The 27987-nt window shown below is 32.4% G+C and overlaps 1 protein-coding gene across 2 annotated transcripts in view; it reads right to left on the bottom strand.

Moving 5' to 3' along the window:
* Positions 1–9301: 9301 nt before the first annotated feature.
* LOC127700208 (dipeptidyl peptidase 9-like) overlaps positions 9302–27987 on the bottom strand; it is a 30174-nt gene continuing 11488 nt past the window's right edge. For both annotated transcript variants that reach the window (XM_052203617.1, XM_052203618.1), the window contains exons 8-20: positions 26287–26464; positions 25869–26022; positions 21249–21319; positions 18924–18994; positions 17133–17214; positions 16665–16794; positions 16186–16363; positions 15648–15759; positions 14546–14648; positions 13464–13513; positions 13097–13239; positions 11449–11560; positions 9302–10785 (exon numbers count right to left, since the gene is read on the bottom strand). In XM_052203617.1, the coding sequence (XP_052059577.1) occupies positions 10693–10785; positions 11449–11560; positions 13097–13239; positions 13464–13513; positions 14546–14648; positions 15648–15759; positions 16186–16363; positions 16665–16794; positions 17133–17214; positions 18924–18994; positions 21249–21319; positions 25869–26022; positions 26287–26464 (1477 nt within the window). In that variant the 3' untranslated portion in view covers positions 9302–10692. The remainder of the gene's footprint in view (positions 10786–11448; positions 11561–13096; positions 13240–13463; positions 13514–14545; positions 14649–15647; positions 15760–16185; positions 16364–16664; positions 16795–17132; positions 17215–18923; positions 18995–21248; positions 21320–25868; positions 26023–26286; positions 26465–27987) is intronic.

Raw genomic sequence — 27987 nt, 5'->3', positions numbered from 1 at the left:
TTTCACAATATTGCAATCTTTCATGAGGATAGTGGTATCTTGTCATTTATATGCACTGTCTGCACTTATATCATTTTTTAAATTACATTTGACTTGTTAGTATATGTACAAGAATATATCCTGTTCTGATAAAAATCAATTGGGTTATTTTTTTTATTAAAACTAGAGGCTCGTGAGAGCCTGAATTGCTCACCTGGTTTTAATTAGATTATTTGAACATGTAAGAAAAAGGGTCCTATGTTAAACTAAGTCCCCTGCTGCCAGCCATCTTCGATGAAGGATAGGCTACAAAGTAACAACACTCAGTCAGCACTTCATAAGGAACATTCCTGCTATGTTTGGTTTTATTCCATTTAGTGGTTCTCTAGAAGAAGACATTTGTATGACTTTCCAATAGGGTCCTATGTTAAACTAAGTCCGGCACTGGTGGCCATCTTGGTTGATAGATCGGCTACAAAGTAACAACACTTGGTCAACACCTCATTAGGAACATTCATGCCATGTTTGGTTTCATTCCATTTAGTGGATCTCTAGAAGATGACATTTGTATGTATTTCCTATAGGGTCCTATGTTAAACTAAGTCCCCCGCTGGCGGCCATCTTGGATGAAGGATTGAATACAAAGTAACAACACGTAGTCAACACCTCATAAGGAACATACCTGCTATGTTTGGTTTCATTTCATGTAAAAAGTTAACGGACGACGGACAACGGACGACGGACGACGGACGTCAAGTGATGAGAAAAGCTCTTTTGACCTTTTAGGTCAACTTGATGAAAGGAATGCCACATTTTTGCTATGCTTCCCAGATAATGCTAAGATAAAATAAAAGACAGTAATAGGTAGTAAGTTAATAAACTGCGATGAAAATGTAATATAACAGCATTGCACGTAAACGACATAGATGTATGAAGTTACCAAAAAATAGCATATTCAATCAAAGTATGTAGATTACTAAAATTATTACACCAGGGTTTTCGATGTCACAAACTTGTCAAAACATTTACTAAATTTTATCATCGGTACAAGGACATTATTCGTAAATATACATCAACGTGCAGACATCTTATACGTTCAGGTATTTCACATCCCATCTTTATGGTAATATTATATACAAAGCACAACAATGTCGACATTCACCTCAAAAGCTAACCAAACATTTAAACAGACTTATTCAGAAGGGACATAGTTACGATACTGTTGTTAGGCCATTCAAGAGATGGCATTTTTTGGAATTAATATTGATTCAATCATAGGGTCTTTGCATCGGAAATAAGCACATTCATTCTAAAACCAGTTGTTGGCATGATACGAGTTAATGTTCTTCTCGTATATTTTTTGATGGTATGATACTAAACTCCTAACGAGAGGGAGCTTGATTTTCATATCACGAAGACCTGTTCTTCGGTAGTGAGCCAGAAGATGTCCATTTCGGTTTTTTTTTTGCATTGGGAATATCTCCTGGCTTTCTTCTACCTCTTCCTTTTAAATAGGTGGTTTAGACGACAGAGGCACATAACAAACATGGCGTCGCTTAGTCTAAATGACATTAATAAATTTATGAATGCAACTATAATAGAATGTGAGCTTTGTGATAACCGTTTTTATGGTATGACAGCCTTAGTAGGACATCCCTGTAGGGACGATAATTAAGATGGACAAATATAAGAACTACACGGACAATAACAGTAAGGGGACGATTATTTCATATGTTGGGAGGGGAGGGACAGGACGATTTTTTGCGGATTTATTATTCATTTTAATCTGTCGCTAATCATGTCTATTTTTTCAGCTCTTACCAGGCCACTATATTCATATGTAAAATCCTCCTGTCCTCCACCCCATCCCACCCCAATGATCCTGTCTTATGCAAGGTTAAAGGTTATTTATTTTCAGCTTTCACCTGGCCAGGATATGCAATTTCACCTCCCCCTCCCCCCCCCCCCCCCCCCAGATATTCAAATGGTCTTCCCCATAGTATATTTTCCTGTAACGCAACTCATATTTGTCAGTTGGTCTGTTGTGGATAATTCCCCCAAACTTTTATATTGTAAATGTGTCTTTGTATTTTGAAATCTTAAATGTGAACCGATTAGATATGGGTCTGCGGGCTTCCCCGTTAACCAACAAGTTGTGTAAGTTGAAAAAAATAACTTTCCGGTTCGAACCAATTTCAGTATCCCTAGATCAAAGTCATTCGATGAGTGTTTTATAAGTTATTGACTGTCTAATTATAAACTCGACGTCGACACCATTTGTACTTTTAATATGTAACGAATAGGATATATCAGATAAAATATGTTTTTCTCCCGTTTTAATTGCCTTTCCAGCTATCTTACGCTTGTTTATTTATAGCATTGTAACAAGAAAAAAACCTTATGTCCGGATTAAATCACTCACAGCAGTCATGCGGTCCGTCCTCTTAAGAAAGCATTAACGGTAACTGGTTTAAAGTCCTTATAACAAATACAAAATTAATTTTGATATGGTTAGATATAATTTTAAGTATACAAGAGTTTTAATTTTGTTATCATAAATCAATCATATAAACAACTTTACAATTATACAAATCATATTTTTAACGCCACCAATGCCTTGAACTCTTTATTAGATTCGCATGAAAAACGAACAAACTCCGAATATTTAAAAACAAAATGTAAAGTACACTTAATAAGACGTTATGGTATTTAAAATCGTCGACACACACACAATTCTGTAAATGTTGCAGTCTTGGGGCTGATTTTAAGGCTTCGATTGGCTAGGCGCTAACCACCTTTTCTGACCTTTTCTTCCATGTGATTCCAGTCAACAACGGTTTTCACAAATAAAAAATGGCTGATTGTACTGTTTTGTGTTTTCTCTTATTATAGTTTTTAGAGTTACTGCACATCTGGCTGTCCTGATTTAAACTATTTGAGGAATTATCAAAAGTTATTGGTTTGATGGTTCTACTAGGACTTTATTTGGACCAAATTATTAAAATTAATAAAAAGGCAGTGAAGAAACCAGCCTCTCAACCACTTAAGTCTTTGTATGGCAGCACTCGTCGTAGGCATTTTCTTCTAGTCTTTAAAACCCCAACGGTTGACTGGGGTATAGAACTATTCTTATCTCTATACGTCCTTTCCGGCTGTAAAACCTATGCTAAAGATGGGTGTGCTGCAATTATAAATACGCAAACACTCTGGTGCCCCGTGACGAGAGAGTAGAGCATCGCTCCCTGCTCGTTAAAGAACCCTTGCAACAACTCTTTCAGGGGTCCGTAGGTTGCCAGCTGTGTCATGTCGAAATTCCCATTCTTTATCCCTTTCTACCAACTTTGCATAACCTACCTACTGTGGAATCATTATTATTCGTTGGGTACCAATTTTCATGGAATTTGTGGTTATAGGTGAACCACGAATTTAAATGTTCAACAAATTACAAATTTTATATATTTTGGTATGTAGACCTTGTCAAAACCTCGAAATCAAATATAAACGAAAATGCAACTTTTCCTCAATCCACGAAAATTGATACACACGAAAATAAATGAATCCACAGTACAATTATTGTATTTTATTATTGCTTATTGGTCCTTATCCGGAAAATAGATGAAATATTTGCCACTGGACGTTAAGTAAACGACAATCAATCAATCAATCTAGTATCAAACGATGGAAGTTCCAAATCCGTGGCAACATTGTTTATACAACCTTCATCTTTGGTTGTATCCGTGTTGGTTTAATTGTACTGCCTTTATAAGGTTGCCATATAGTTGCTCCGTACTCTACTACATATCTTACAATGGACCTGTATCCAGTTTTATCCTTGAATTTTATTAATATAAATGATCTCCTGTAAATATTAGGGGTTTGCCCTGCACAAACAAAGTTTTCAAAAGGGTTGTGTATGATTTTGACATTTAAACATTTAGATATGAACTATATACATGTAGAGGCGACATAATAAAAATACAGAATTTGGATCCTGTGTCTATTGTATCACAATAAAATGTATCACACTGAACGGTCATGTATTCAACCAGACTGATATATAGATAAGTATTAGACCAAAATGAACTATTTATGATTTAATCTTATCTTACAAATTAATATTTGGTTAATAAACGTTTTTCCCCATTTCATTGATAAATATGTAGGACTCTAAAGTGCGATGGTACTCTAAAGTGCGATGGTCACGCTAAAGTGCGATGGTCTACGCTATTTTAAAGTGCGATGGTTTCAGACGCTAAAGTGCGATGATTGTTTGTTTTTTTAAGTGCGATCAGATGACACGCTAAAATGCGATGGTATACATGACACGCTAAAGAGCGTTGGTTTAACACGCTTTTAAAAGTGCGATGGTGTAACGAGAATGGGGTTCAGGCAATGGTTTATGTTTTTTGCTGTGTTCATATTAGTTTTTCGTCTATTGTATTGTTTATAAATCATGCTGTTGTCTTTCTCTTTTGAATTGTTTTACATTAGTCGTTTCGTGGTCCTATATAGCTTCTATGCGATGTAAGCCAAGCCTCCACGTTGAAGTTCATAATGTTGCTAAGTGCATATGGTTTTGGTTGAAAGTTGTTTCGTTGACAATTACACCACAACTTCTTATTTGTTTTTTGTTTATTGTTTTCTATCTCTTTCACAGACATGACGAACCATATTGTAAAAAATTGTTTTATAAAATATTTCAATTAGAAAATTAAAAAGTAGCTTTTATTTCACGCAAGTAAATAACATGGGATTAAAAACATAGAAGGAGTTTCTAACTCAAATTTGGACGAATTAAATACTTTGACACTTGGTGTATTTTGCCGTTTTCGCTCTCTTTTACGGTATACACCTTCCAATTACTAGCGTCAGTTTCTAAATTTTTGAGAATATTCTTTTCCAGTATCCTGTCAGAAACCCGTGTGTCCCCGCCGACACAGCGGGATCAAAGGTTTGCATTTCTGTTACTGTCGATGATTTTTTGGGAAATAACTCCTCCGCATACAAACTTTTCTAGCACCAACCAAAATTGGAATCATTTGTTTTCGTGTCTAGTAAAAAAAACTTCATCTGCTCAAACATTCTCGTTTACCCATGTCCATTTTTGTTTGTACAAACGGCGTGTAGCGTCATAATGCTAAGTATGGTTACAAACGTCCATACTTTCGCGAACAAACGCATTTTCGCGGAAAAACGCACTTTAGCGTATCGCAGCATCGGACTTTAGCGTGTTCCGTCGCACTTTAGCGTGACCATCGCGTTTTAGCGTCCCCATCGCACTTTAGAGTCCTACATATATATGTTTTCATTTGCAACTACGGTACATAAAAATAAAGTGTCATCCAATAGAATTGAATGATAAGAAAAATCTTCATAACACTGCACTTGCTTTTTTTTTTATAGCAACCACTTTAATTTAGCATTTGGCTGAAAATTTTCACCAGATAATGACTGATTAAATGAATAGAAACTGAAAGAACTTATTGCAATTTGGTATTTTGAAAGGACAGAGCGTCTTCAATAAGCACAGACATAGAGCTTTAACTAAAAACATAAAGGGCTTGAGGCAAGCATGCAACCCGGAGACCACTGATGAGTCTTAATGTTAATTCTATACTTACATCCTGGAAACCTCCTCCATGGTCTCAGAGTTGCATGCTTGCCTCAAGAGCAGGAGGTTTTGGGTTTATACTTCGGTTTGGTCAAAACAAATACTTTAAAATTGGTTTGCTGTGTCTCTTTTAAGAACAGCATTGATGAGTAATAGCAGGGCCTGATTAGCTCGCAGTCAGACTAATTTGTCTGGTTAGGGTCACAGGTCTTCCTGTGGGCTACTACCTTGTGAACTAGCATGTTGAAAATCTGACTATGCATGCATGTTAGTCTAGTACAAAACAGAGTTCGTATTCATTTCACATAGATATGTCCCTTCCTGATAATCAAATAATATTTGCAACTGGACATTTAACATCATCATCCTCATACTAATAACATCCTGATCTTATAAGCAATGATCCAGTTCAGAAATTCTGTTGTATTAAGGAAACTTTTGGTCATCATCATTGGTCTCTTGTATTAAGGAAACTTTTGATCATTATCATTGCATGGTCTCTTGTATTATAGAAACTTTTAGTCATTATCATTGGTCTCTTGTATTAAGGAAACTTTTGGTCATTATGATTGGCTTCTTGTATTATAGAAACTTTTGGTCATTATGATTGGTCTCTTGTTTTATGTAAACTTTTGGTCGTTATCATTGATCTCTTGTATTATGGAAAATTTTGGTCATTTTGCTTGGTCTCTTGTATTATGAAACTTTTGGTCATTATCATTGATCTCTTGTATTATGGAAACATTTGGTCATTATCATTGATCTCTTGTATTATGGAATATTTTGGTCATTATGATTGGTCTCTTGTATTATGGAAACTTTTGCTCATCAGCATTGGTCTCATGTGTCATGGAATATTTTGGTCATTCTGATTGGTCTCTTTTATTTTGAAACTTTTGGTCATTATCGATGATCTCTTGTATTAGGGAAAATTTTGGTCATTATGATTGGTCTCTTGTATTATGGAACTTTTGGTCATTATGATTGGTCTCTTGTATTATGGAAACTTTTGGTCATTATGATTGGTCTCTGTATTATGGAAACTTTTGCTCATCAGCATTGGTCTCTGGTATTATGGAAAATTTTGGTCATTCTGATTGGTCTCTTGTATTATGGAACTTTTGGTCATTATCATTGATCTCTTGTATTGTGGAAAATTTTTGTCATTATGATTGGTCTCTTGTATTATGGAAACTTTTGGTCATTATGATTGGTCTCTGTATAATGGAAACTTTTGCTCATCAGCATTGGTCTCTGGTATTATGGAAAATTTTGGTCATTCTGATTGGTCTCTTGTATTATGGAACTTTTGGTCATTATCATTGGTCTCTTGTATTAAGGAAACTTTTGGTCATTATCATTGATCTCTTGTATTGTGGAAAATTTTTTGTCATTATGATTGGTCTCTTGTATTATGGAAATTTATGCTCATCAGCATTGGTCTCTGGTAATATGGAAAATTTTGGTCGTTCTGATCGGTCTCTTGTATTATGGAACTTTTTATCATTAGCATTGGTCTCTTGTATTATGGAAACATTTGGTCATTATCATTGATCTCTTGTATTATGGAATATTTTGGTCATTATGATTGGTCTCTTGTATTATGGAAACATTTGGTCATTATCATTGATCTCTTGTATTATGGAATATTTTGGTCATTATCATTGATCTCTTGTATTATGGAATATTTTGGTCATTATGATTGGTCTCTTGTATTATGGAACTTTTGGTCATTATCATTGATCTCTTGTATTAAGGAAACGTTTGGTCATTATCATTGATCTCTTGTATTATGGAAAATTTTGGTCATTATGATTGGTCTCTTGTATTATGGAAACTTATGCTCATCAGCATTGGTCTCTGGTATTATGGAAAATTTTGGTCATTGTGATTGGTCTCTTGTATTAAGGAAAATTTTTGTCATTATGATTGGTCTCTGATATTATGGAACTTCTGGTCATTATGATTGGTCTCTTGTATAATGGAAACTTTTGATCATTATCATTGGTCCCTGGTATTATGGAAACTTTTGGTTATTATCATTAGTCTCATGTATTATGGAAACTGTTTGGTCATTATCAATGATCTCTTGTATTAAGGAAAATTTTGGTCATTATGATTGGTCTCATGTATTATGGAAACGTTTTGGTCATTATGATTGATCTCATGTATTATGGAAACTTTTTGGTCATTATGATTGGTCTCATGTATTATTGAAATTTTTTGGTCATTATCATTGGTCTCATGTATTATGGAAACTTTTTGGTCATTATTATTGGTCACCATGTCATTTATGAGGAAGTTGATACTGCTACATATGCCTTAAGTTTTTTCAATATAAATGATTTTTTGCCCTAAACAAACTAGACATCATTGAGATGGGAGCCATCTCTGTGGGCCTGGCTGTAAATAATGTGTGGAAAAAAATTTGTATGGATAAGCTGTTATGGAGCACTTTTTTAAGTTATTACATAGTCTCGTTGTGTGCTGAGAATGATTTTATTCTATGTTTTTTAGTTAGTGTTATATTTGGCCTAGGAAGTTGTACATAAATTATGACACACCCTCTAGTGTTGGTTAATATACATGTCAAGTATAAACTTTGAAATCATAACGGTTCTCAAGATATAGAGCGGATATGATCTGTACCATAGGACATTGGGTTGTCAACTGAAACCAAAGTTTTTGACCTTGACCTTTGACCTAGGAAGTTGTACATACATTATGACACACCCTCTGGTGTTGTTTAATACACATGTCAAGTATAAACTTTGAAATCATAATGGTTCTCAAGATATACAGCGGACACGGATCTTTACCATAGGACATGGGGTTGTCAACTGAAACCAGTTTTTTACCTTGAACTTTGACCTAGGAAGTTGTACAAACATTATGACACACCCTCTGGTGTTGGTTAATATACATGTCAAGTATAAAGTATGAAATCATAATGGATCTATAGATATAGAGTGGACACAATTTGTTAGACGGACGGACGAACTGAAACAAAAGTTTTTTACCTTGAACTTTTGACCTAGGAAGTTGTACAAACATTATGACACACCCTCTGGTGTTGGTTAATATACATGTCAAGTATAAAGTATGAAATCATAACAGTTCTCTAGATAGAGAGGACACAATTTTTTACGGACAGACAGACGGACAAACTTATCACTATAGGGCGAACCGCTACTAGACGAGGCCCTAATAAAGTTTTTAATAGTGTTGTGTATGATTTTGACTTTTGAACAGCTACCCATTGAATTCATTTAAACATCTAGATATGAACTAAATCTGACTAAAATACAAATCCTGTGTTCAAGCTTTACTTTCAAGGATCTGACACCGCTCCATTCTAATTTCTTTTCTGGTAATTAATACATCAGCCAATCAAATTTCAGCCATCAAATTTTTGAAGGTGTGTGGAATGTGTGTGTCATTAAGAAACTCAACAAGAGGATCCTGAAAAGATTTTTCAAATATAGAGTAGAACAGAATGGTATCAGATTCTTGTAGGCGAAGCGTGGACACAGGATTTGTATTTCACTCATTATTGTGGAGACCTTAGCATCACTGTAGTGTAAAGATAGCAGGATTATGAGAGTACATTTTATCTCATGAAATCACAGTTGTAACATCTACTAATTGTTTTTTTCTCACAAACTAAATTTGAAAGATGATATTCAAACAAATGCTTAAAAAAAAAACAACCAGATAACAGTTTTATTAAAACATCATTCATTAAAATAAATGACAATTCATGCAAGTATATCAACAAATATCACAGTAATAGTTCACAGTATATACCTACAAAATGCCACATTATACACAGTAAGCAGTCTGGTTAGGAGGTATACTTAGGTCAAAATAACAAACGCCTTACAGATTTAAAGAATTTTCTCCATTAATAACCAAGGTCTACCTCTTATATGCAATGAATTAAGCACTTCTTGAAACAAATGATTGCCAGTTAAAATAAGTTATTAGTTAATGGTTTTGAGTTTTATATATTTACTATTAGCATTTTCTTATTTTGCTAAAAATATATGAAGAAGATTAATTTATGTGGTGCGTATTTTGGTTTTATTTTACCTCAGAGACTTGGTTTGTTATAATAGAAAATACTATTAACCAAGTATGCATTGATAGTAATATTTACATACTTAAAACAGTACATATATTAAACTAAAAGAGATTAATCCAATTTAAAAGTTTTGCTTATTGCTTATTAAATGCACCTTCGATTGAATATAAATTACTTCAAAATGTAATTTTTATTTATACTCATATTTGTAACATACAAATTGCTAAAAAATGAGGCTAGAGTAATGAAATTTGAGCTTTTCATTAAAATATCATTACATGAAAAAATAGAGTAGATTTAAAAAAAGTCTTCTTGGAACGGTTTATATTAAAGTTTGAATGTTCTGTTGATTTTTATAGTTCCCTTATGTATATAACAGCTTTTGTTTTATGCTTTCTGTATCAAATGATTCTATGAGGATTTATTCTCTTAATTTCATTGTTTTTGACTGCAGTGAAATCATAGATAACTAACTCTATTTTCAATTCTCTACAGTACTGTATTATTACTATTAATAAGCTAATGAAGTCATCATTTATACTAATGAAAATTTTCCCCTCAAACAATGAAAAATGAACATTAAAACTTCATGTTAAAATTTTTATATATCAATTTGTAATGGGCATTAAAAAATTCTAGGGCACAAGAGATTTAAAATTCATTTCACTTAAAAATCAAGGAATTTTATATCTAATGAAAGGATATGAACTTATGACTATATATCATCAAGCAGTCAGCAAGATTGGCTTCCATACTATCTAGTATCTATGATGCCTATTTCACCATTGTCACCTATTTCAATAGACTGGTATTGATAAATAAAAATCAGGCTATAACAGATATCTGCAGTGTTCTTTTATAAATTTTCCATGTTGATTTCATCAGCAAACAATATGAACTAATAAATTTTTGGCTTTGGATTTGAATTTTGCAAATGAATCCACTTTTGAAATTAAATGATTGCCTCTGCAATAAATCAATAGATTGAGATTCAGTACTGATGACCGATTATGGACAGTTACAAATTATTTTGAAGAAAGCTGAGAATCATGGTTTTATAATGTTCACTCGCTTCGTGGTTCCGTATTCCATGTCTTTCATTGGGATATATCTGTGGGAAAAAAAATACATAAAATGCCATTAATTTCATCTCTACTTTTTTCTTTGCTATGATTATTTAACATTCATTAGGTGTTCTCATTAAATTTCCATCTTTAAATCTAAAGATAAAAGATTTTAAATAACAAGAATAGATTACCACAAACAACAAAGTCCCTTTTACACTATCACAATTCCATGTTCAGTGAAATGTGAAATCTGGATCAAAACCCTTATTAACATCATAAGACACACGTGTGACCACAACGTCATGGTACTCTTAAACCAATACTTTAACCTGATACAGAACTGACAGACACACAGACCTGAAAACATAATCTTCCTCCCTCCTTCTAACCTAGGTGGGGGATAAAAAAAACTTGTTTAATGCTGTTACATGGTTATGTGCTTGTCCAAAGTAAGTTGCCTTGTCAGAGATTATCACTGTTTCTTTCTTATTGTCCGTCCATTTATGCAATAAGTATTGATTTACAGATATTCATCAATCTCTATTCAATTGCTTCAAACTTTTACATAACTAGCAGTGAGAATTAAGAGCATGTACCTACTATTTATGGTGGTTTTAGAGGACAGAGTTTGATAGTTTGATCAAGTTGATAGCAACATCTCTTATACTAAAAAAAGCTTCATTTGAGTTTAAAAAAGTGTTACTCGCCTGTAATTGATAGGGTTTACAAGCCTTTATCAATGCATTAACAAGTGTACTTGTATGGTGAAAATGGACATTCTCATCAATCAAACCATGGATTATCAGAAGTCGGTTTTCTCTACAAATATAAAAGAGTAAATAAATGTAATTTTATTAAACAATATGAACAAATCAGTCAATTGTGTAAGTTAAAAGTTCTTAAAAAATTGAGCAATGATGTGAATGCATCTTTAATTATACATGTAATACAATAAGGGCTGTTCCCATAACAACATACATGATACCATGGGAAAGGCACTTTCATAATGGGGTAATGGAACAGCCCTAAGTTCTTTCAGATGTCCATATATAGAAGTGTACAAGGTCTTCAAGATCACACTTTCTATAGATAAGGTGTAATTAATGTTGTTATCTCTATTTGACTCTGTACTGTATGTCCATGTTAATTATGTATAGGGTTAGGTAAAAGAATGTCATCAGTAAAAAATTTCCAACTTAGTTTCAGCAGCTTCAGTTGATGTGACCATAATGATTAAACCATTTGGTAATAATCTTTGAATTAAAAATCCAAGAATGAAAATAACTGAAATCTGTTAAATAAAAGAACAGAGTTCCAATGTCCCCCGCATTGCCCATATTTTATCTATCCAAGGTACAAGGGCAATAACTAAAAAAAGCAAATTTTTTTGTTCTTTAAAACTTTTTATTAATATCTTCATAATGAAGGTTTCAGAGCAAATGCAATGTGATTTCCATTATAATTCATATTTCCAAGGGGCATAATTCGTTAAAAATATTTGAGATCAGCACTTATTTTGGAACTTGTCAAAGACATTGATGATATAAACCTGTAATATAAATTTCATAAAAATCTGGCATGAATTGTACACATTAGAGCGCTCATAAGGAAATTTTCCATACAATTAATATTTCCAAGGGGCATAATTATAACTCTTTTAGAAATTATTGATCGTCACTGATTTTCAAAGACATTGCTAATATAAAACTATGATTTAAGTTTCATAAAATTCTGGCAAGAATTGTACACATGAGAATACTAACAATGCAATTTTCCATATATTCAATGTTTCCAAGGGAAATAACTCTTTTAAAAATAAATGATCGGCACTTAATTTCGAACTAGTCAAAGACATTGCTGATATAAACCTTTGATTTAAGTTTCATAAAAATCTGGCAAGATTTGAACACATGAGAGCGCTAACAATGCAATTTTCCATATAATTAATGTTTCCAAGGGGCATAACTCTTTTAAAAATAATTGATTGGCACCAATTTTCAAACTCGTCCAAGACATTGCTAATATAAACCTATGATATAAGTTTCATAAAAATCTGGCAAGAATTGCACAAATGAGAGCGCTAAAGATGTAATTTTCCATATAATTAATGTTTCCAAGGGGCATAACTCTTTTAAAAAAAAATGATCAGCACTGTTTTTCGAAATTGTCCAAGACATTTCTAATATAAATCTATGATATAAGTTTTATAAAAAATCTGGCAAGAATTGTACACGTGAGAGCACTAACAAGACTGGACGAACAGATGGACGCCCAGTGTTTCTATGTCCGCCGCAATAACTGATGAAAATAATCTTTGGCATATAACAACTATAACTACCAGGTATATAAACTTACATATCAGGGAATCTGTCAACATAAGTTAAAATAGAACTATCTCTATAATTCTCATCTTCTTGTTCAGGAATGTTCATATATCTTTCTGTATACCCCGTGTCATAAAGGTTCCAACTGACCACTGGTGCCCCTGCTATTGCTACCTAAAAATGACAAAAATGTTATTGTATCATATATCTATCTGCTGCTATAATTTAATTTTCACTTCAAGTGAAACCCTAAAATTTACACAACGCAAAATCTACAAATGCCATTACTGAATTTTGCAAAAGTAGAATAAACAATAATGAGACAATTACTGTTAAAATTTGACAATTAAACATATAAAACACTAATACTAGATCTGAAATAATGAAAGTATACCTACTTTAAATACATTTGGATGTTTGGCTAAACCAAGTAAAGATAAATATCCACCTAGAAAAAATAAAACATATTTTAAATCAATGCCATACAAGCAATATTTGTAATATCTAAACCATTAAACTTGTTTAATTGAGTGTCAAAAATTACTTCCTACACAATAGACTGTCAATAGTACAATTTTAATCTATAGTTCAAAAGAAACAAACTTAAAATGTGGATGAACATCTTGCTTATAATTTGAATGCTAATTTTGAGATAGAGCAAAGACTTAATATTCCATGACATCAATGATCTTTTTACAATGTAGTCAAAGTGTATGCAAAATAAATACCTACAAAGTGTTCATTTACTTATTAAAAAGCAACATTATCTTTAAAAAAGTGTTTACACGTTTCGCAAAGTAAACATTTTACCAGTATAGGCTTGATATATTATTCTATTTACTAGACACCAGAACACAAATTAATATACCTTACATATTAACAAAAAAATTTATTGGGTAAAACATTATCACATGACATAAAACAATAGGGTTTATTTTCATTTAAATGCAAACAATGGCAAATAACCCTAAAAGTTAACAATGTTCAACAATTAACCCCTTTAGTCACCAATGAATAAACTTTTGAGCCCCTCAACTTATACATGAGTTATCTCCCATTAAGATGATGTCTAGTGACATTGGAATGAAAGGCTCTTTGACTGTTAGTTTGGTAAAATAAAACAATGTTGGCCCCTTAGATGTGGTGAATATTCAAATTTGTCAACCCTAAAAAACTATTTCACTTCAGGCTGTACCCAAACTGAATTGATCCTTAGAGTTGACACTTTCGGATATTCACCTTTTCTACTGGCCTTAATTGCACATTTATCACTATTATCTAAAACCTTTCTTTGATCTTTTTTTGTGATAATTTTTCATATCACAAGGCTGTTTCTCAAATACATCTCATCTCAGGAGGGCTGTCACCCTTCAATGAGATTGTAGATGAGAAAAAAACCAATGATAATCTATCAGTACAGATTCTGAAAATTTAATTTGTGAACATATCAATCATAAAATTGAAATATGACAACACAAACCATAAGACCATCCATGAATAGCTACTCTGTCTAAATCTATAAAATCTACAATGGATGCTAGGTACCGCAAGCCTTCAATCTGATCGTCTAATTCTACTGTTCCCTAAAAATAAAATATCTACCATGTATATCATATACTGGTGTCTTTTAATCTGCAGAAATAATTATATAATTGGCATAACCCATGGAATATGTTCTGAATTGTATCTACACAATTTAGTATTTTTTTTAACATTTCAGAACTACCATTGAGAAAGTATTCCACTATTATTTTTTTTAAATTTGACACTAGCCTTCAAGTTATTCATTGCTAGACCATTTTTTCTTCTCTCTACTTATTAAATGTAAAGCATAAAATTTGATCAAGGAAACAATGGTTTCATTTCTTAATTACTTTTTAATAAGCTGATTGAAATAATTTCTGATATTTAACTTCTGTATTTTTGTAAAAGTGGAACTTTTCAACGCCTATATGTTCACTTTTGGAACACTATAATTAATTTGCCAAATGATCATACAGTTTACAGCAAAAATTACTGTAAACTGATTTTTTATCCTTTTCAAGCTAAACTTTAGCAAAATTACATTGAATAAGTTCTGTGTGGTAACTATATGATAAACAAATTTTTCAAACATTTCAGAACTATTATTGTGAACATTTTTCACTGTCATTGTTAAAATTCTGACTTTTGTCTTCATTTACTATAAAACTCTAGAAAATAACATTCATGTCCCATTTTTTTTCAGCTAGAGGTCAATCATACCTCTCTGTTTATCTATACATGTACTTACTAAAAAACCATCAAACTTAAAGTTCTCCTTTGCATTCAATCATTAAAAAGAATTATGAGAAATGTAATAAGATAAACAAATTATGTAAATTTTTTGTCTAAAATGGCATGATATTACAAAATAAATGGAGAATGTATCCATAGGACACAGATGATGCCCCCAGCTTGCATATAACGTTATAAAGGAACATAACTCAAGCACGGTAAAAGTGACAAAACCCGAATTTGAACTTGATCAACTTGCCCACTCCGCTGCAGCAGGGGCATAAAAACAAAAATTCATAACTAAAAATGATAAAGAATGTACTAACCAGTTTATGTTTTATGTAGCTTTCATATTTTAGTCCTCTATGGCAGGATCCACGTCCATCTATAACTACAACTGTGTATCCATGCGTTGCTAAGGTATGGTGTCGCAAAAACCTATTGCACATTAAATGAATAAAAGATATTCATCAATTTCACTAACTAATAAATTGTATATCAATGAAATATTTATATCAAATATATATTTATATAAAATATGGCTTCAAGTATAGCCATCTTACAACACATTATTAAAATGAGTTTGCTGTTTTTTAGCATATCATTACTTAGCATTTGCATTACAGATGATCTATAACACTTCATAAGGTGAAAATACATTTTAAAGATATCGCCAAAGGAAAGAACATTCATAAAAACGATCTGACAGGAAAATACATCCAATTTGAAAGTCTCATCCTTAAGAAATGACCACAGGTGTTAATTTTGACTGATATTTCTATTCATTTCATTGAAACAGAGAATTTTGCATAAATCATGTCTCAATTTCTGCTTAAAAGATCAAATAAATCTTGATCAACATACCTAACTCCTTTGAAAGCATTTGTAACTTGTTGAACTTGAGGCCCACCATACACCATGACTACAGTAGGCCTCTTTTCTCCAGGTTCACATCCATAAGGTTCATAATATAGCCCATGTAACTTGTATCCACAAGTACTGTCAAAATTGAACAACTTTGGGGCCTGATACTCAGGGCATGCTGTGGATAAATTGATTTGAAATATATATAGTTTACAGTCAGCACAACAACAAAAATAAATCTCACTTTTCCATAAATTATATGTACATGTAGTTTCCTTCACAGTATAATTCATGTATCAACCAGACATTGACAAAAGTACAATAATGATTTGCTTGGTGGAGTACTAATTTGAAGCTTTTTTATTTTTATCTATCAAAATCCAGTTTTATGATCACAAGTTTAATTAATGTTTTATTTTCAATGTTTAGATACAAATTTATAAAATTATTTAAGAAGTACTAATTATTTTTACATGTACCTGTTGATAACATCAGAGTGCCAAGAGTTTCTGTGTAAACAATTCCCCTTCTTCCATGACACAGCCGGAATATCTTACTCATTGATGTTTGTTGTATAGAACTATAAACTGTCACAAAATAGCTACAATCCTAAAAATATTTGGCAAAAAAATCACTCTGTTTAAAACTTTCATATTTACTACTATAAAACAATGATAATACTATTTTTCAGTATCTGAGATTTGCAATGTATAAACAGAAGAAAATAAAATCTGTATATTATAAAATATGATATAACCTTATTTTGTTATTTTATATTAAGACTTTGCAAGAAAGAAAGTCTTTCGTTTCTTTGTGTAATTGGGATGCTGTTCATTCATTTTCACCCCACATCTCCTTATAATCATATTTAAAACTAGGTACACTTCCATACAGAAACTCCAGGATATATAAAGATAATCATTTACATTTTGACATTTCAAACTTACCGAACTAATGGTTATATTATGAGAAAATCCTTCTTCAGTCAACCGTACTACATTCTTTGGATTGTCGTATGATACACTATATCTGTAATGACATTATCAATATTCAGTACAATATATATCTATAATGACATTCTCAATATTCAGTACACTATATCTGTAATGACATTATCAATATTCAGTACACTACATCTGTAATGACATTATCAATATTCAGTACACTATATCTGTAATGACATTCTCAATATACAGCGAGTCTGCATCAGAGGGTTCTATGTACAATACTTATAGAAATGTTCATTGCTCAGTGTTTATCTTGACAGATGAAGATAAGCCATCAGTACTGTGCTAGAACAGGGCTCTCTGTCTGTCTGTCATAAACCTTTAATCAGTACTCAGAAAACAAAAATTGTGCTGTAACATCAAATCCAATATTTTGATTAGTTGATTTCTGAGTCCAAGTACTGCAATCGTGCTCAAAATTTTATGACCACAAAGCCTGATATCCAACATTAACATACACACAAAAAAGTATAATTAATCAATTCTTACACGTTATATTGTGAAAACAAGAGGCTCTCAAGAGCCTGAATTGCTCACCTGTATTTCAGAGGAGAAGATTTTTAAATGTTAGCAAACTTGATGAACAAATTGTTTATAATTGTCTTTAAAGGGCAATAACTCCTTAAGGGGTCAATTGACAATTTTGGTCATATTAACTTTTTTGTAGATCTCATTTTGCTGAACATTATTGCTGCTTACAGTTTATATATATCTATAATAATATTCAAAATAACAAAAAACTGCAAAATTTTGTTAAAACTACCAATTCGGTGGCAGCAACCCAACAATGGGTTGTTCGATTTGTCTGATAATTTCAGGGCCGATAGATCTTGACCAATTAAACAATTTAACCCCTTGTTACATTTGCTCTAAAAGATTTAGTTTTTGAGATATATGCCAAAAACTGCATTTGACCCCTATGTTCTATTTTTAGCCATGGCGGCCATGTTTATCGATGGATCAAAACTTCGGATACAATTTATAAACTAGATACCCTAAGGAACATTTAGTTAAAGTTTGAAGGTATTTGGCCCAGTAGTTTCAGAGGAGAAGATTTTTGAAATAGTTTACGATGACAGACGACGACGACGGACGCCAAGTGATGGCATAAGCTCACATGGGGCCCTTTGGGCCCCGGTGAGCTAAAAATGGGTATCTTGAATCATAAGATGTTGTTAATAATTAGTATTGTGAATTTCGGCTCTGTTTCCAATGGGTCACAAATTACAATATTTGAGATCATTAAAATCTATATTTTCAATTGTTAGGGTCATGTTGAAAACAGTCAAGACATGTAATAACTTTCTCGAAAGTGCTGAACTATCTTTTGTTCAGTTGAATTTAAATGTATATCCACTCTAAAGATATTATAGCTGAAAACACCATCAATTAAGTTACCAGTTTATTTTTGCTTAAATACTTAAAGGATGCATGCAAAAGATATATAATATATAATAGAGAACAGTTCTTAGTTGATATAATAAGTATGATATGACCTCCTTGTGTTTATTGATAAACTTAATCAGGTACAATCAAAACTGTAAGCAATTTTCATATGTTAAACTTATGCAGTTGTTTACTTTGAGTATCTTTTAAATAAATTAAATTATATTCTTTCCCAATGTTCTTTTTTTTTACAAGTATCTCTAGTTTGTAGTTTCATACATCCAAACATTCAAGAATTAAATGACAACTTAGAACCTCAATTACAAAATTATTAAAACAGCTTACAAATGTGTTTCTAATACAGAATCTTTTAAACCAATAAAATATACGACTTTCTTGTCTGTGTCAACCCAGATCTAATAAGAAAAAACATTTTATACAATAATTATTTACATGTATCTCATAATTGTCTGTTGATATATCCAGCTGGTAAATACATACAAAAATTATACAACAAAATGAACAAAGATCATTATTTACAGGAACAAATCTTGTGACCATAGCTTAATTGTTTTCTGCTAGCACCATTATAAATGCAAAGAATAGGCTTCAAAATTCATCTCATGACAATAAACAGTACATGATACTGTTATTTCATTCCAAAACCATAAACCAACTCAACACTTTTTCTTCAAATCAGAAATATAAATTTTAAAAGATTTATATACTAAACCACTGCAACCCTGTTACCGGTACATATATATGTAATTGTTCCAATTAAGGCACTGACAGTAATTGTGACTCTCTCATTTTGTTGTCTGTCTATTAACTGAATTTAGAGTTTATGTTGATTCTTCAATGAATTTTGTTGAATTGATTTATGAATTGCCTTAGTTGGCATATGTTGGTTACTGTTCATCTTCCATGGTGACCTTTACATGTGCATTTTGTTTTCCAGGTGCTATCTTATTGACTTTTACCTCATATCTCCATTCATTCATACCATTGATAAAAAAGTTTTTCTCTCCAAGTTTTGATATATCTGTTTTGAATACAACATTTTGAAAAAAGAGAAATGTTGTGAATCTTATTGTAGCATTATCTCCTTGTAGTTTGTGTTTTATAGATATAGAAGATGTGGTATAAGTGCCAATGAGACAACTCTCCATCCAAGTCACAATTTATAAAAGTAAACCATTATAGGTTAAAGTACGGTCTTCAACATGGAGCCGTCGCTCACACTGCACAGCAAGCTATAAAGGGCCCCAAAAATTACTAGTGTAAAACCATTCAAACAGGAAAACCAATGGTCTAATCTATATATAAACGAGAAACGAGAAACACTTATGAACCACATCAACAAACGACAACTACTGAACATCAGATTCCTGACTTAGGACAGGTGCAAACAATTGCAGTGGGTTTAAACATTTCAATGGTACCAAACCTTCACCCTTATCTGAAACAATAGTGTAACATCACAACATAGAAACCCACACTATAAAATATCAATTGAAATGGCTTAACTCAATCAAAAACATATTAACACAAGTGCACATACACTGAACGAATAAATTTGATCTATAATACAATGTAAATACGAAATCAATAAAATAAGGGATGAATAATTAAAGTAACAGTATTATACCGCTGTGAAATGTTAAACAATTTCAGAAAAACAACAATATCCTTAAACAAAAATCCGCCATTTACAATAATATTATACACAGGTAAATGAAAATAATTTTGTTGTTAGGTATACAGTTTAAAAGGAGAAACGAAATATTTTTACAAAATAAATAATTTTGATGCTCATAGTTCAAAGAAGTGAAAATTTATAGTAATACCAAACATTTATCAAAGCTGGTATATAGACCAGATATAACCCTGAATAAGTAAACATTAAATAACAAAAAAGCATTACAAATAGTATCAACAGGTCAAATTAACAAGAAAGTACGATTTGAGAGTACTCGCAGTTACTGACAGCTAGTTAAAAGCCAAAAACAATAATAAAAAATCATGCATGATTTAGAAAATTAAAACCATAGGCTTGTTTATGACCTCTGATCATCATACACATAATGCAATTCTTCTTTCAACTCCCTCAGGCAAAGTTGACCTTAGATTGATTTGGCTATTTTTTAGGTTCTTTTTGGTAATATACCTCTTCAACTATTTCAGTTCTTGTACATCCTTGGCTTTCAAATATTCGAATTGGAGCGTTCCTGATGAAGGTAAATCAAGAAAAGTGCTTCAGACACATGAAATTTATAATGTGTTGTTTTCATTTTTTACAGCACTGGGTCGATACCTTTGCTGGTGGACTATCAGTCCCTGAGGGTATCATCAGCCTAGTAGTCAGTACTTCGGTACTAACATGATTTAAAACAATCCTTTATAAAATTGTCCGTTAAAATATTTTGAAATTATTAGAAACTAAGGTTTCAACTCCCTTAGGCAAAGTTGACTTTTGATGGATTTGGCTATGTTTTTAGGTCTTTTTTTGGTAATATAGCTCTTAAACTATTTCCGTTCTTGTACATCCTTGACTTTCAAATATTTGGTTTTGAGCATTCCTGATGAAGGTAAATCCAGAACAGTGCTTTGGACGCATAAAATTTATAATGTGTTGTTTTCATCTTTTATAAGTAAAGTACGTAACAATACCTGTTTATTTATAACCTCCCAATCACCACTTGTTAAGGGAATTTCCTCTATTATATCTGGTTCTAAAACATCTAAAAAAAATATACAGTGTCTTTAGGACATTCATTAAAACATACAGAGGATCCAGTAAAGGCACTTCAAATTCTCACCTTTGATATTTTGTCTAATGAAAATTAAGTGAAATTCTAAAGTAAACCCTTTAATTAGTTATTCCATTTATAATGCACCTTCCTTGGTAACCATGAATGTTTTTACAGGATCAGCCCTTACCTTTACTTTCTGGCACACAATTAAAATATATATTTCTTGTTCTTGAGTCAAGTTGAACACTATTTTATGTTTTGACAGTTGACGTAACATTTATTAAAGAAATTATGTTGGTTTAATTTGTAACTTTACAAATATTCAACTCTCTCTTCACCTTAACTTTATGAACTTTCTATCTATTACATAAGCAAAAAGCAGTCCCTTAACCTAAAGAAACTGTAATACTTCACAATTAACCTGAAATACACTCCTCATCTCAAATGGAGAAAACAGTTGGGGCAAGTATGGACACAACATTCAAGCTTGATACAGCACTGAATTTGGATTGTAATTAAATATTTGACACAGCAAAGGTTTCTGACACAGAATGAATGTGGTCTAAGAACTTATAATTTTTAATTTACCTATTCAAACCATATTATTATGATTTGCTTTAATATATATATCAGATATAACCAATTTAAAATGGAAAATTTTAAAGAAAAAAAGGAAAAAAAAATCCACCCCAAATTTTTTGAACCCCCTTATGATTCATCACCCCCAAACTCAATCCCAGCCTTCCTTTTGTGGTATGGTACCTTGCAGTACAATTTCAGAGAGATCCATACACTTGAACACAAGTTATTGTCTGGAAACTAGAAAAATGCTTGTTTTTTTGCCCCTTTTTTGCCCCAAATTCCTAAACATTTAGGGCAATTACCCCCAAACTCAAACCCAGCTTTCCCTTTGTGATATGGAACCTTGCAGTACAATTTCATAAAGATCCATACACTTACACACAAGTTATTGTCCTGAAACTAGAAAAATGCTTGTTTTTTTGCCCCTTTATGGCCCCTAATTCCTGAAATTTTGAGGCAATTACCCCAAAAATCAATTCCAGCCTTCCCTTTGTGGTATGGTACCTTGCAGTACAATTTCAGAGAGATCCATACACTTGAACACAAGTTATTGTCTGGAAACTAGAAAAATGCTTATTTTTGGCCCCTTATTCCTAAACGTTTTGGCCAATTACCCCCAAACTCAATTCCAGCTTTCCCTTTGTGATATGGAACCTTGTAGTACAATTTCATAAAGATCCATACACTTACACACAAGTTATTGTCATGAAACTAGAAAAATACTTGTTTTTTGCCCCTTTTTGGCCCCTTATTCCTAAAATTTGGAGGCAATTACCCCCAAAATCAATCCCAGCATTCCCTTTGTGATATGGAACCTTGTGGTACAACGTCAGAGAGATCCATACACTTACACACAAGTTTTTGTAATGAAACTAGAAAAATGCTTGTTTTTTGCCCCTTTTTGGCCCCTAATTCCTAAAATTTGGAGGCAATTACCCCCAAAATCAATCCCAGCATTCCCTTTGTGATATGGAACCTTGTGGTACAATGTCAGAGAGATCCATACACTTACACACAAGTTATTGTCATGAAACTAGAAAAATGCTTGTTTTTTGCCCCTTTTTGCCCCCTAATTCCTAAAATTTGGAGGCAATTACCCCCAACATCAATCCCAGCATTCCCTTTGTGATATGGAACCTTGTGGTACAATGTCAGAGAGATCCATACACTAACACACAAGTTATGTCTGGATGTTACAAAAATGCTTATTTTTGGCCCCTTTTTGGCCCCTAATTCCTTAACTGTTGGTACCATAACCCCCAAAATCAATCCCCACCTTCCTTTTGTGGTATTGAACCTTATGGTAAAATTTCATAGAGATCCATTCACTTAAACTAAAGTTAGAGTGCGAAAACCAATGTGTCTTCGGACGACGACGACGACGCCAACATCTTACCAATATACGACCACAAAAATTTGTTTGCGTTCGTATAAAAACTTGTATCTGATCCATTTGTCCTTTTGAAAAATTAATCATCTTTAAACTAAACTCTGATCCTGTTTCAGTATATTTTCCCAAAAAATATTTTATCTTTAATCATGTTTTTTTCAAAGAAAAAAAAAGTTACTCTAAATGTATATGAAATTGACAAATTCCTGTTTATCTTTATAGTCTGATCGTTCAAATATTAATACTGCAAAATTTTGTAAAAGGAAATTGATTATAAAAAATAAAATAAAATTTTAAATTTCATCTTACTAACTTAAACCATATGGCCCGAGAACACAGTTATTTCGTAGTGCATTTCTTTTAGACAATAAATTCAAATTAAAAAAATCGCACCTGCTCTATCTCAAAAAGATTTTTACAGTGTAGTGTACTACTATTGATACAAATAATATCAAAATTATAGAAACTTCTACCAGCTCTAACTCAAAATATTGACAATTCTGTGTTAAGGGGGGCTAAAATTCAGTTTGACAGCTTCAGACATTCTAATTTTTGACCTTTTTTAACTGGACCAAATCACTACTTAACATAAAGATTCAGCACCCAAATTTTTTTAACATGTAATTTCATCCCCTTACTTAATATTTCATGCATAAAATATCAAGAAATAAATTGGGAAAGTGTATCAAAAAAAAATGCAAGTTATACACTGTTCACACTAGGGACTATATTTGTAGACAACGAAAACCAAAGGACGATAACTGTGTCCTTGGACCTAATAGGATAGAAAGACTTGACCAATTTTAATAAAACTTTGCATGACCTAAGCTTAGGCAATTATAAGATAGTTGGCCAAGTTTCATGGCCATAGGATATATATTATAGAAACTAGGGCCATTTTAATATTGAAATTTGGTGGTTTATTTTTGACGTTTAAATCAAATATTTTCAACTGTCAAGATTTTGGCCTAAAAAATTTAAATATTGCAAAAATTTGCTTTTAAAATACTCTTGAATTTAATATAATAAGTATTAAAAGCAACGGAACACTCATTTGATTTATCAGATTTATTACAGTTATTCAAAAGTCAAATTTATATGAGCCTGTGCCTGAAAATAGAGATTTTTGAATTAAGGGAAGCCTTACATAAACATGCATTTTTTTCAACCAATTTGAAGTTTTTGAAGTTTTTTAACCATACATTATTCTTCCATATATATTAAATGTACTTTAAATGTAAAGAAAAGTTACAAAAAGCATACCACATGAGTATAAAATGGTCTTAGGCCATGTAAGACTGAGAATTATTTAGAGTCGATTTAGGCCGTAGCCCATATTTACATATAAAAATGCACACAGAGGCTATAAGAAATTGAAATTTGATACTTTTTGCTCATTTCTATGCTAAGATGTCATGATAAAAGAAGTCTAATTGCAAAAGGACTCTTGAATTCAACTTTTTTTTGCAGACAGTATGGTCTGATGACCAGTTTTTCACTTTTCAATGGAAAACTTGCATGTATTTTTAGTCTCATTTGGCATATATTTGAACCACTTACTATCCTAAAGAAGAAAATTATGATAGCATATGAAATGAATAGGGTGTACTGATCATTGTAAAGTGGGTTCTTTTACAGATTTAGTGAAATATTTGTGATGGACTACAGATTTTATGTACAAAGCTCTTCACATTTCACATACATCAAACAGGCCGTTTAACCAGGGACATAAATACAAATATTCTGCACATTTTTTCTGTGATAATCTACTTTTCTCTAGATTCCGAGTTCACAAATGGTTAATTAAATTTGATTTAAGCATAGAAACACAAATATCAGGAACATAAAAAGCTGTCAGATAGAAAGTCAGCATGGCTCTTAGGCATAAAATGGAAACTGCTTTAAAATGCCTATTTTAGCCGTATAATGCCAAAATGGGACATTTTAACAGAATTTCTGTCAAACAAAGATGTAAATCCTTTACTTTTATTGAGTTTGACAAATTGAAACCAGCAAACCATTCAGATAAGTGGCCAAAGTACAGAATCTACATTTACGGAATTCATCTCTTAGGCCCGAGAACACAGTTATTTCGTAGTGCATTTCTTTTAGACAATAAATTCAAATTAAAAAAATCGCACCTGCTCTATCTCAAAAAGATTTTTACAGTGTAGTGTACTACTATTGATACAAATAATATCAAAATTATAGAAACTTCTACCAGCTCTAACTCAAAATATTGACAATTCTGTGTTAAGGGGGGCTAAAATTCAGTTTGACAGCTTCAGACATTCTAATTTTTGACCTTTTTTAACTGGACCAAATCACTACTTAACATAAAGATTCAGCACCCAAATTTTTTTAACATGTAATTTCATCCCCTTACTTAATATTTCATGCATAAAATATCAAGAAATAAATTGGGAAAGTGTATCAAAAAAAAATGCAAGTTATACACTGTTCACACTAGGGACTATATTTGTAGACAACGAAAACCAAAGGACGATAACTGTGTCCTTGGACCTATCTATGGAAATTAAATCTATAGGATAACTTTCAACATACCCTCAATCAAATCTAAAGCACTTTTGTAATTATCACAGTTTTTCAGCTTTGAGGTAACTTTGTACAAATGTCGGTACCCTGATTTTTCAGTGGACCAAACAAACATTACTTCTGAACAACTCTGGGATGGTAAAAAGTGAAGATTATCATGGACCTGGAAGAAAAAAAAAGACTTTATAATTAGATCATAGAAAATAATTGTCTAGAGTCTCATCTACCCTTCAAACAAATATGTGTTTCTCATGAAGACTTGAAAGTCAATAGAATATGATAATAAATCAAAAATTTAGATTAAAACATAAGTTCAAATATATGTGTCCACACCATGCCTGCTCACACTATTATTATCAATGTTCTGTTCAGTACAGTTCATATAATATGAAAACCAATAGTCGATAGTACTGACATAAAAACTTACATTAACCCAAACATCCGAAAAATCTTCATATATCACTTGTAAAGGGGGATAGTTCATGTTGTAGTCATAGTCTGACATCTCAACATCTGTATCCATGGCAACAGGAATAAAACATTCCATAGGAATGAGAATTAACGAAAGACGCATCTGTGGACGATTCATCAACTGTGCATATACACTGAAAACAGAAGAATTATATATTACAATGACTATTTGAATTATCAGGGAATGTTGTTCATTAATATACAACTGATTTTTCAAATTTCAAGTAAAATCATATTGGCTATCTAATTAATTGGAGAAATTATCAAAATTGTCAAGACTGCAAAAATCATGAAAGTTTCTACTACCACTCAAGCGTCTTGCATAATAATCAGGTGTACAGCTTTCCCTGTCTATGAATTGACTTTTAGATACGATCAAGTGTCCAACCTGCCCAACTTTGTATTGACTTACTGTCCAGCCTGCCCTAACTATGTACTAACTTACTATTTACAATCAGGTGTCCAGCCTGCCCTTACTATGTACTAACTTACTATTTACAATCAGGTGTCCAGCCTGCCCTAACTATGTACTAACTTACTATTTACAATCAGGTGTCCAGCCTGCCCTAACTATGTACTAACTTACTATTTACAATCAGGTGTCCAGCCTGCCCTTACTATGTACTAACTTACTATTTACAATCAGGTGTCCAGCCTGCCCTTACTATGTACTAACTTACTATTTACAATCAGGTGTCCAGCCTGCCCTTACTATGTACTAACTTACTATTTACAATCAGGTGTCCAGCCTGTCCTTACTATGTACTAACTTACTATTTACAATCAGGTGTCCAGCCTGCCCTTACTATGTACTAACTTACTATTTACAATCAGGTGTCCAGCCTGCCCTAACTATGTACTAACTTACTATTTACAATCAGGTGTCCAGCCTGCCCTAACTATGTACTAACTTACTATTTACAATCAGGTGTCCAGCCTGCCCTAACTATGTACTAACTTACTATTTACAATCAGGTGTCCAGCCTGCCCTTACTATGTACTAACTTACTATTTACAATCAGGTGTCCAGCCTGCCCTAACTATGTACTAACTTACTATTTACAATCAGGTGTCCAGCCTGCCCTTACTATGTACTAACTTACTATTTACAATCAGGTGTCCAGCCTGCCCTAACTATGTACTAACTTACTATTTACAATCAGGTGTCCAGCCTGCCCTTACTATGTACTAACTTACTATTTACAATCAGGTGTCCAGCCTGCCCTAACTATGTACTAACTTACTATTTACAATCAGGTGTCCAGCCTGCCCTAACTATGTACTAACTTACTATTTACAATCAGGTGTCCAGCCTGCCCTTACTATGTACTAACTTACTATTTACAATCAGGTGTCCAGCCTGCCCTAACTATGTACTAACTTACTATTTACAATCAGGTGTCCAGCCTGCCCTTACTATGTACTAACTTACTATTTACAATCAGGTGTCCAGCCTGCCCTAACTATGTACTAACTTACTATTTACAATCAGGTGTCCAGCCTGCCCTTACTATGTACTAACTTACTATTTACAATCAGGTGTCCAGCCTGCCCTAACTATGTATTAACTTACTATTTACAATCAGGTGTCCAGCCTGTCCTTACTATGTACTAACTTACTATTTACAATCAGGTGTCCAGCCTGCCCTAACTATGT

Source organism: Mytilus californianus, unplaced genomic scaffold, assembly GCF_021869535.1.
Source record: "Mytilus californianus isolate M0D057914Y unplaced genomic scaffold, xbMytCali1.0.p SCAF_5, whole genome shotgun sequence".
NCBI classification, from domain to species: domain Eukaryota; kingdom Metazoa; phylum Mollusca; class Bivalvia; order Mytilida; family Mytilidae; genus Mytilus; species Mytilus californianus.
This window is presented reverse-complemented; position numbering and strand designations above follow the sequence as displayed.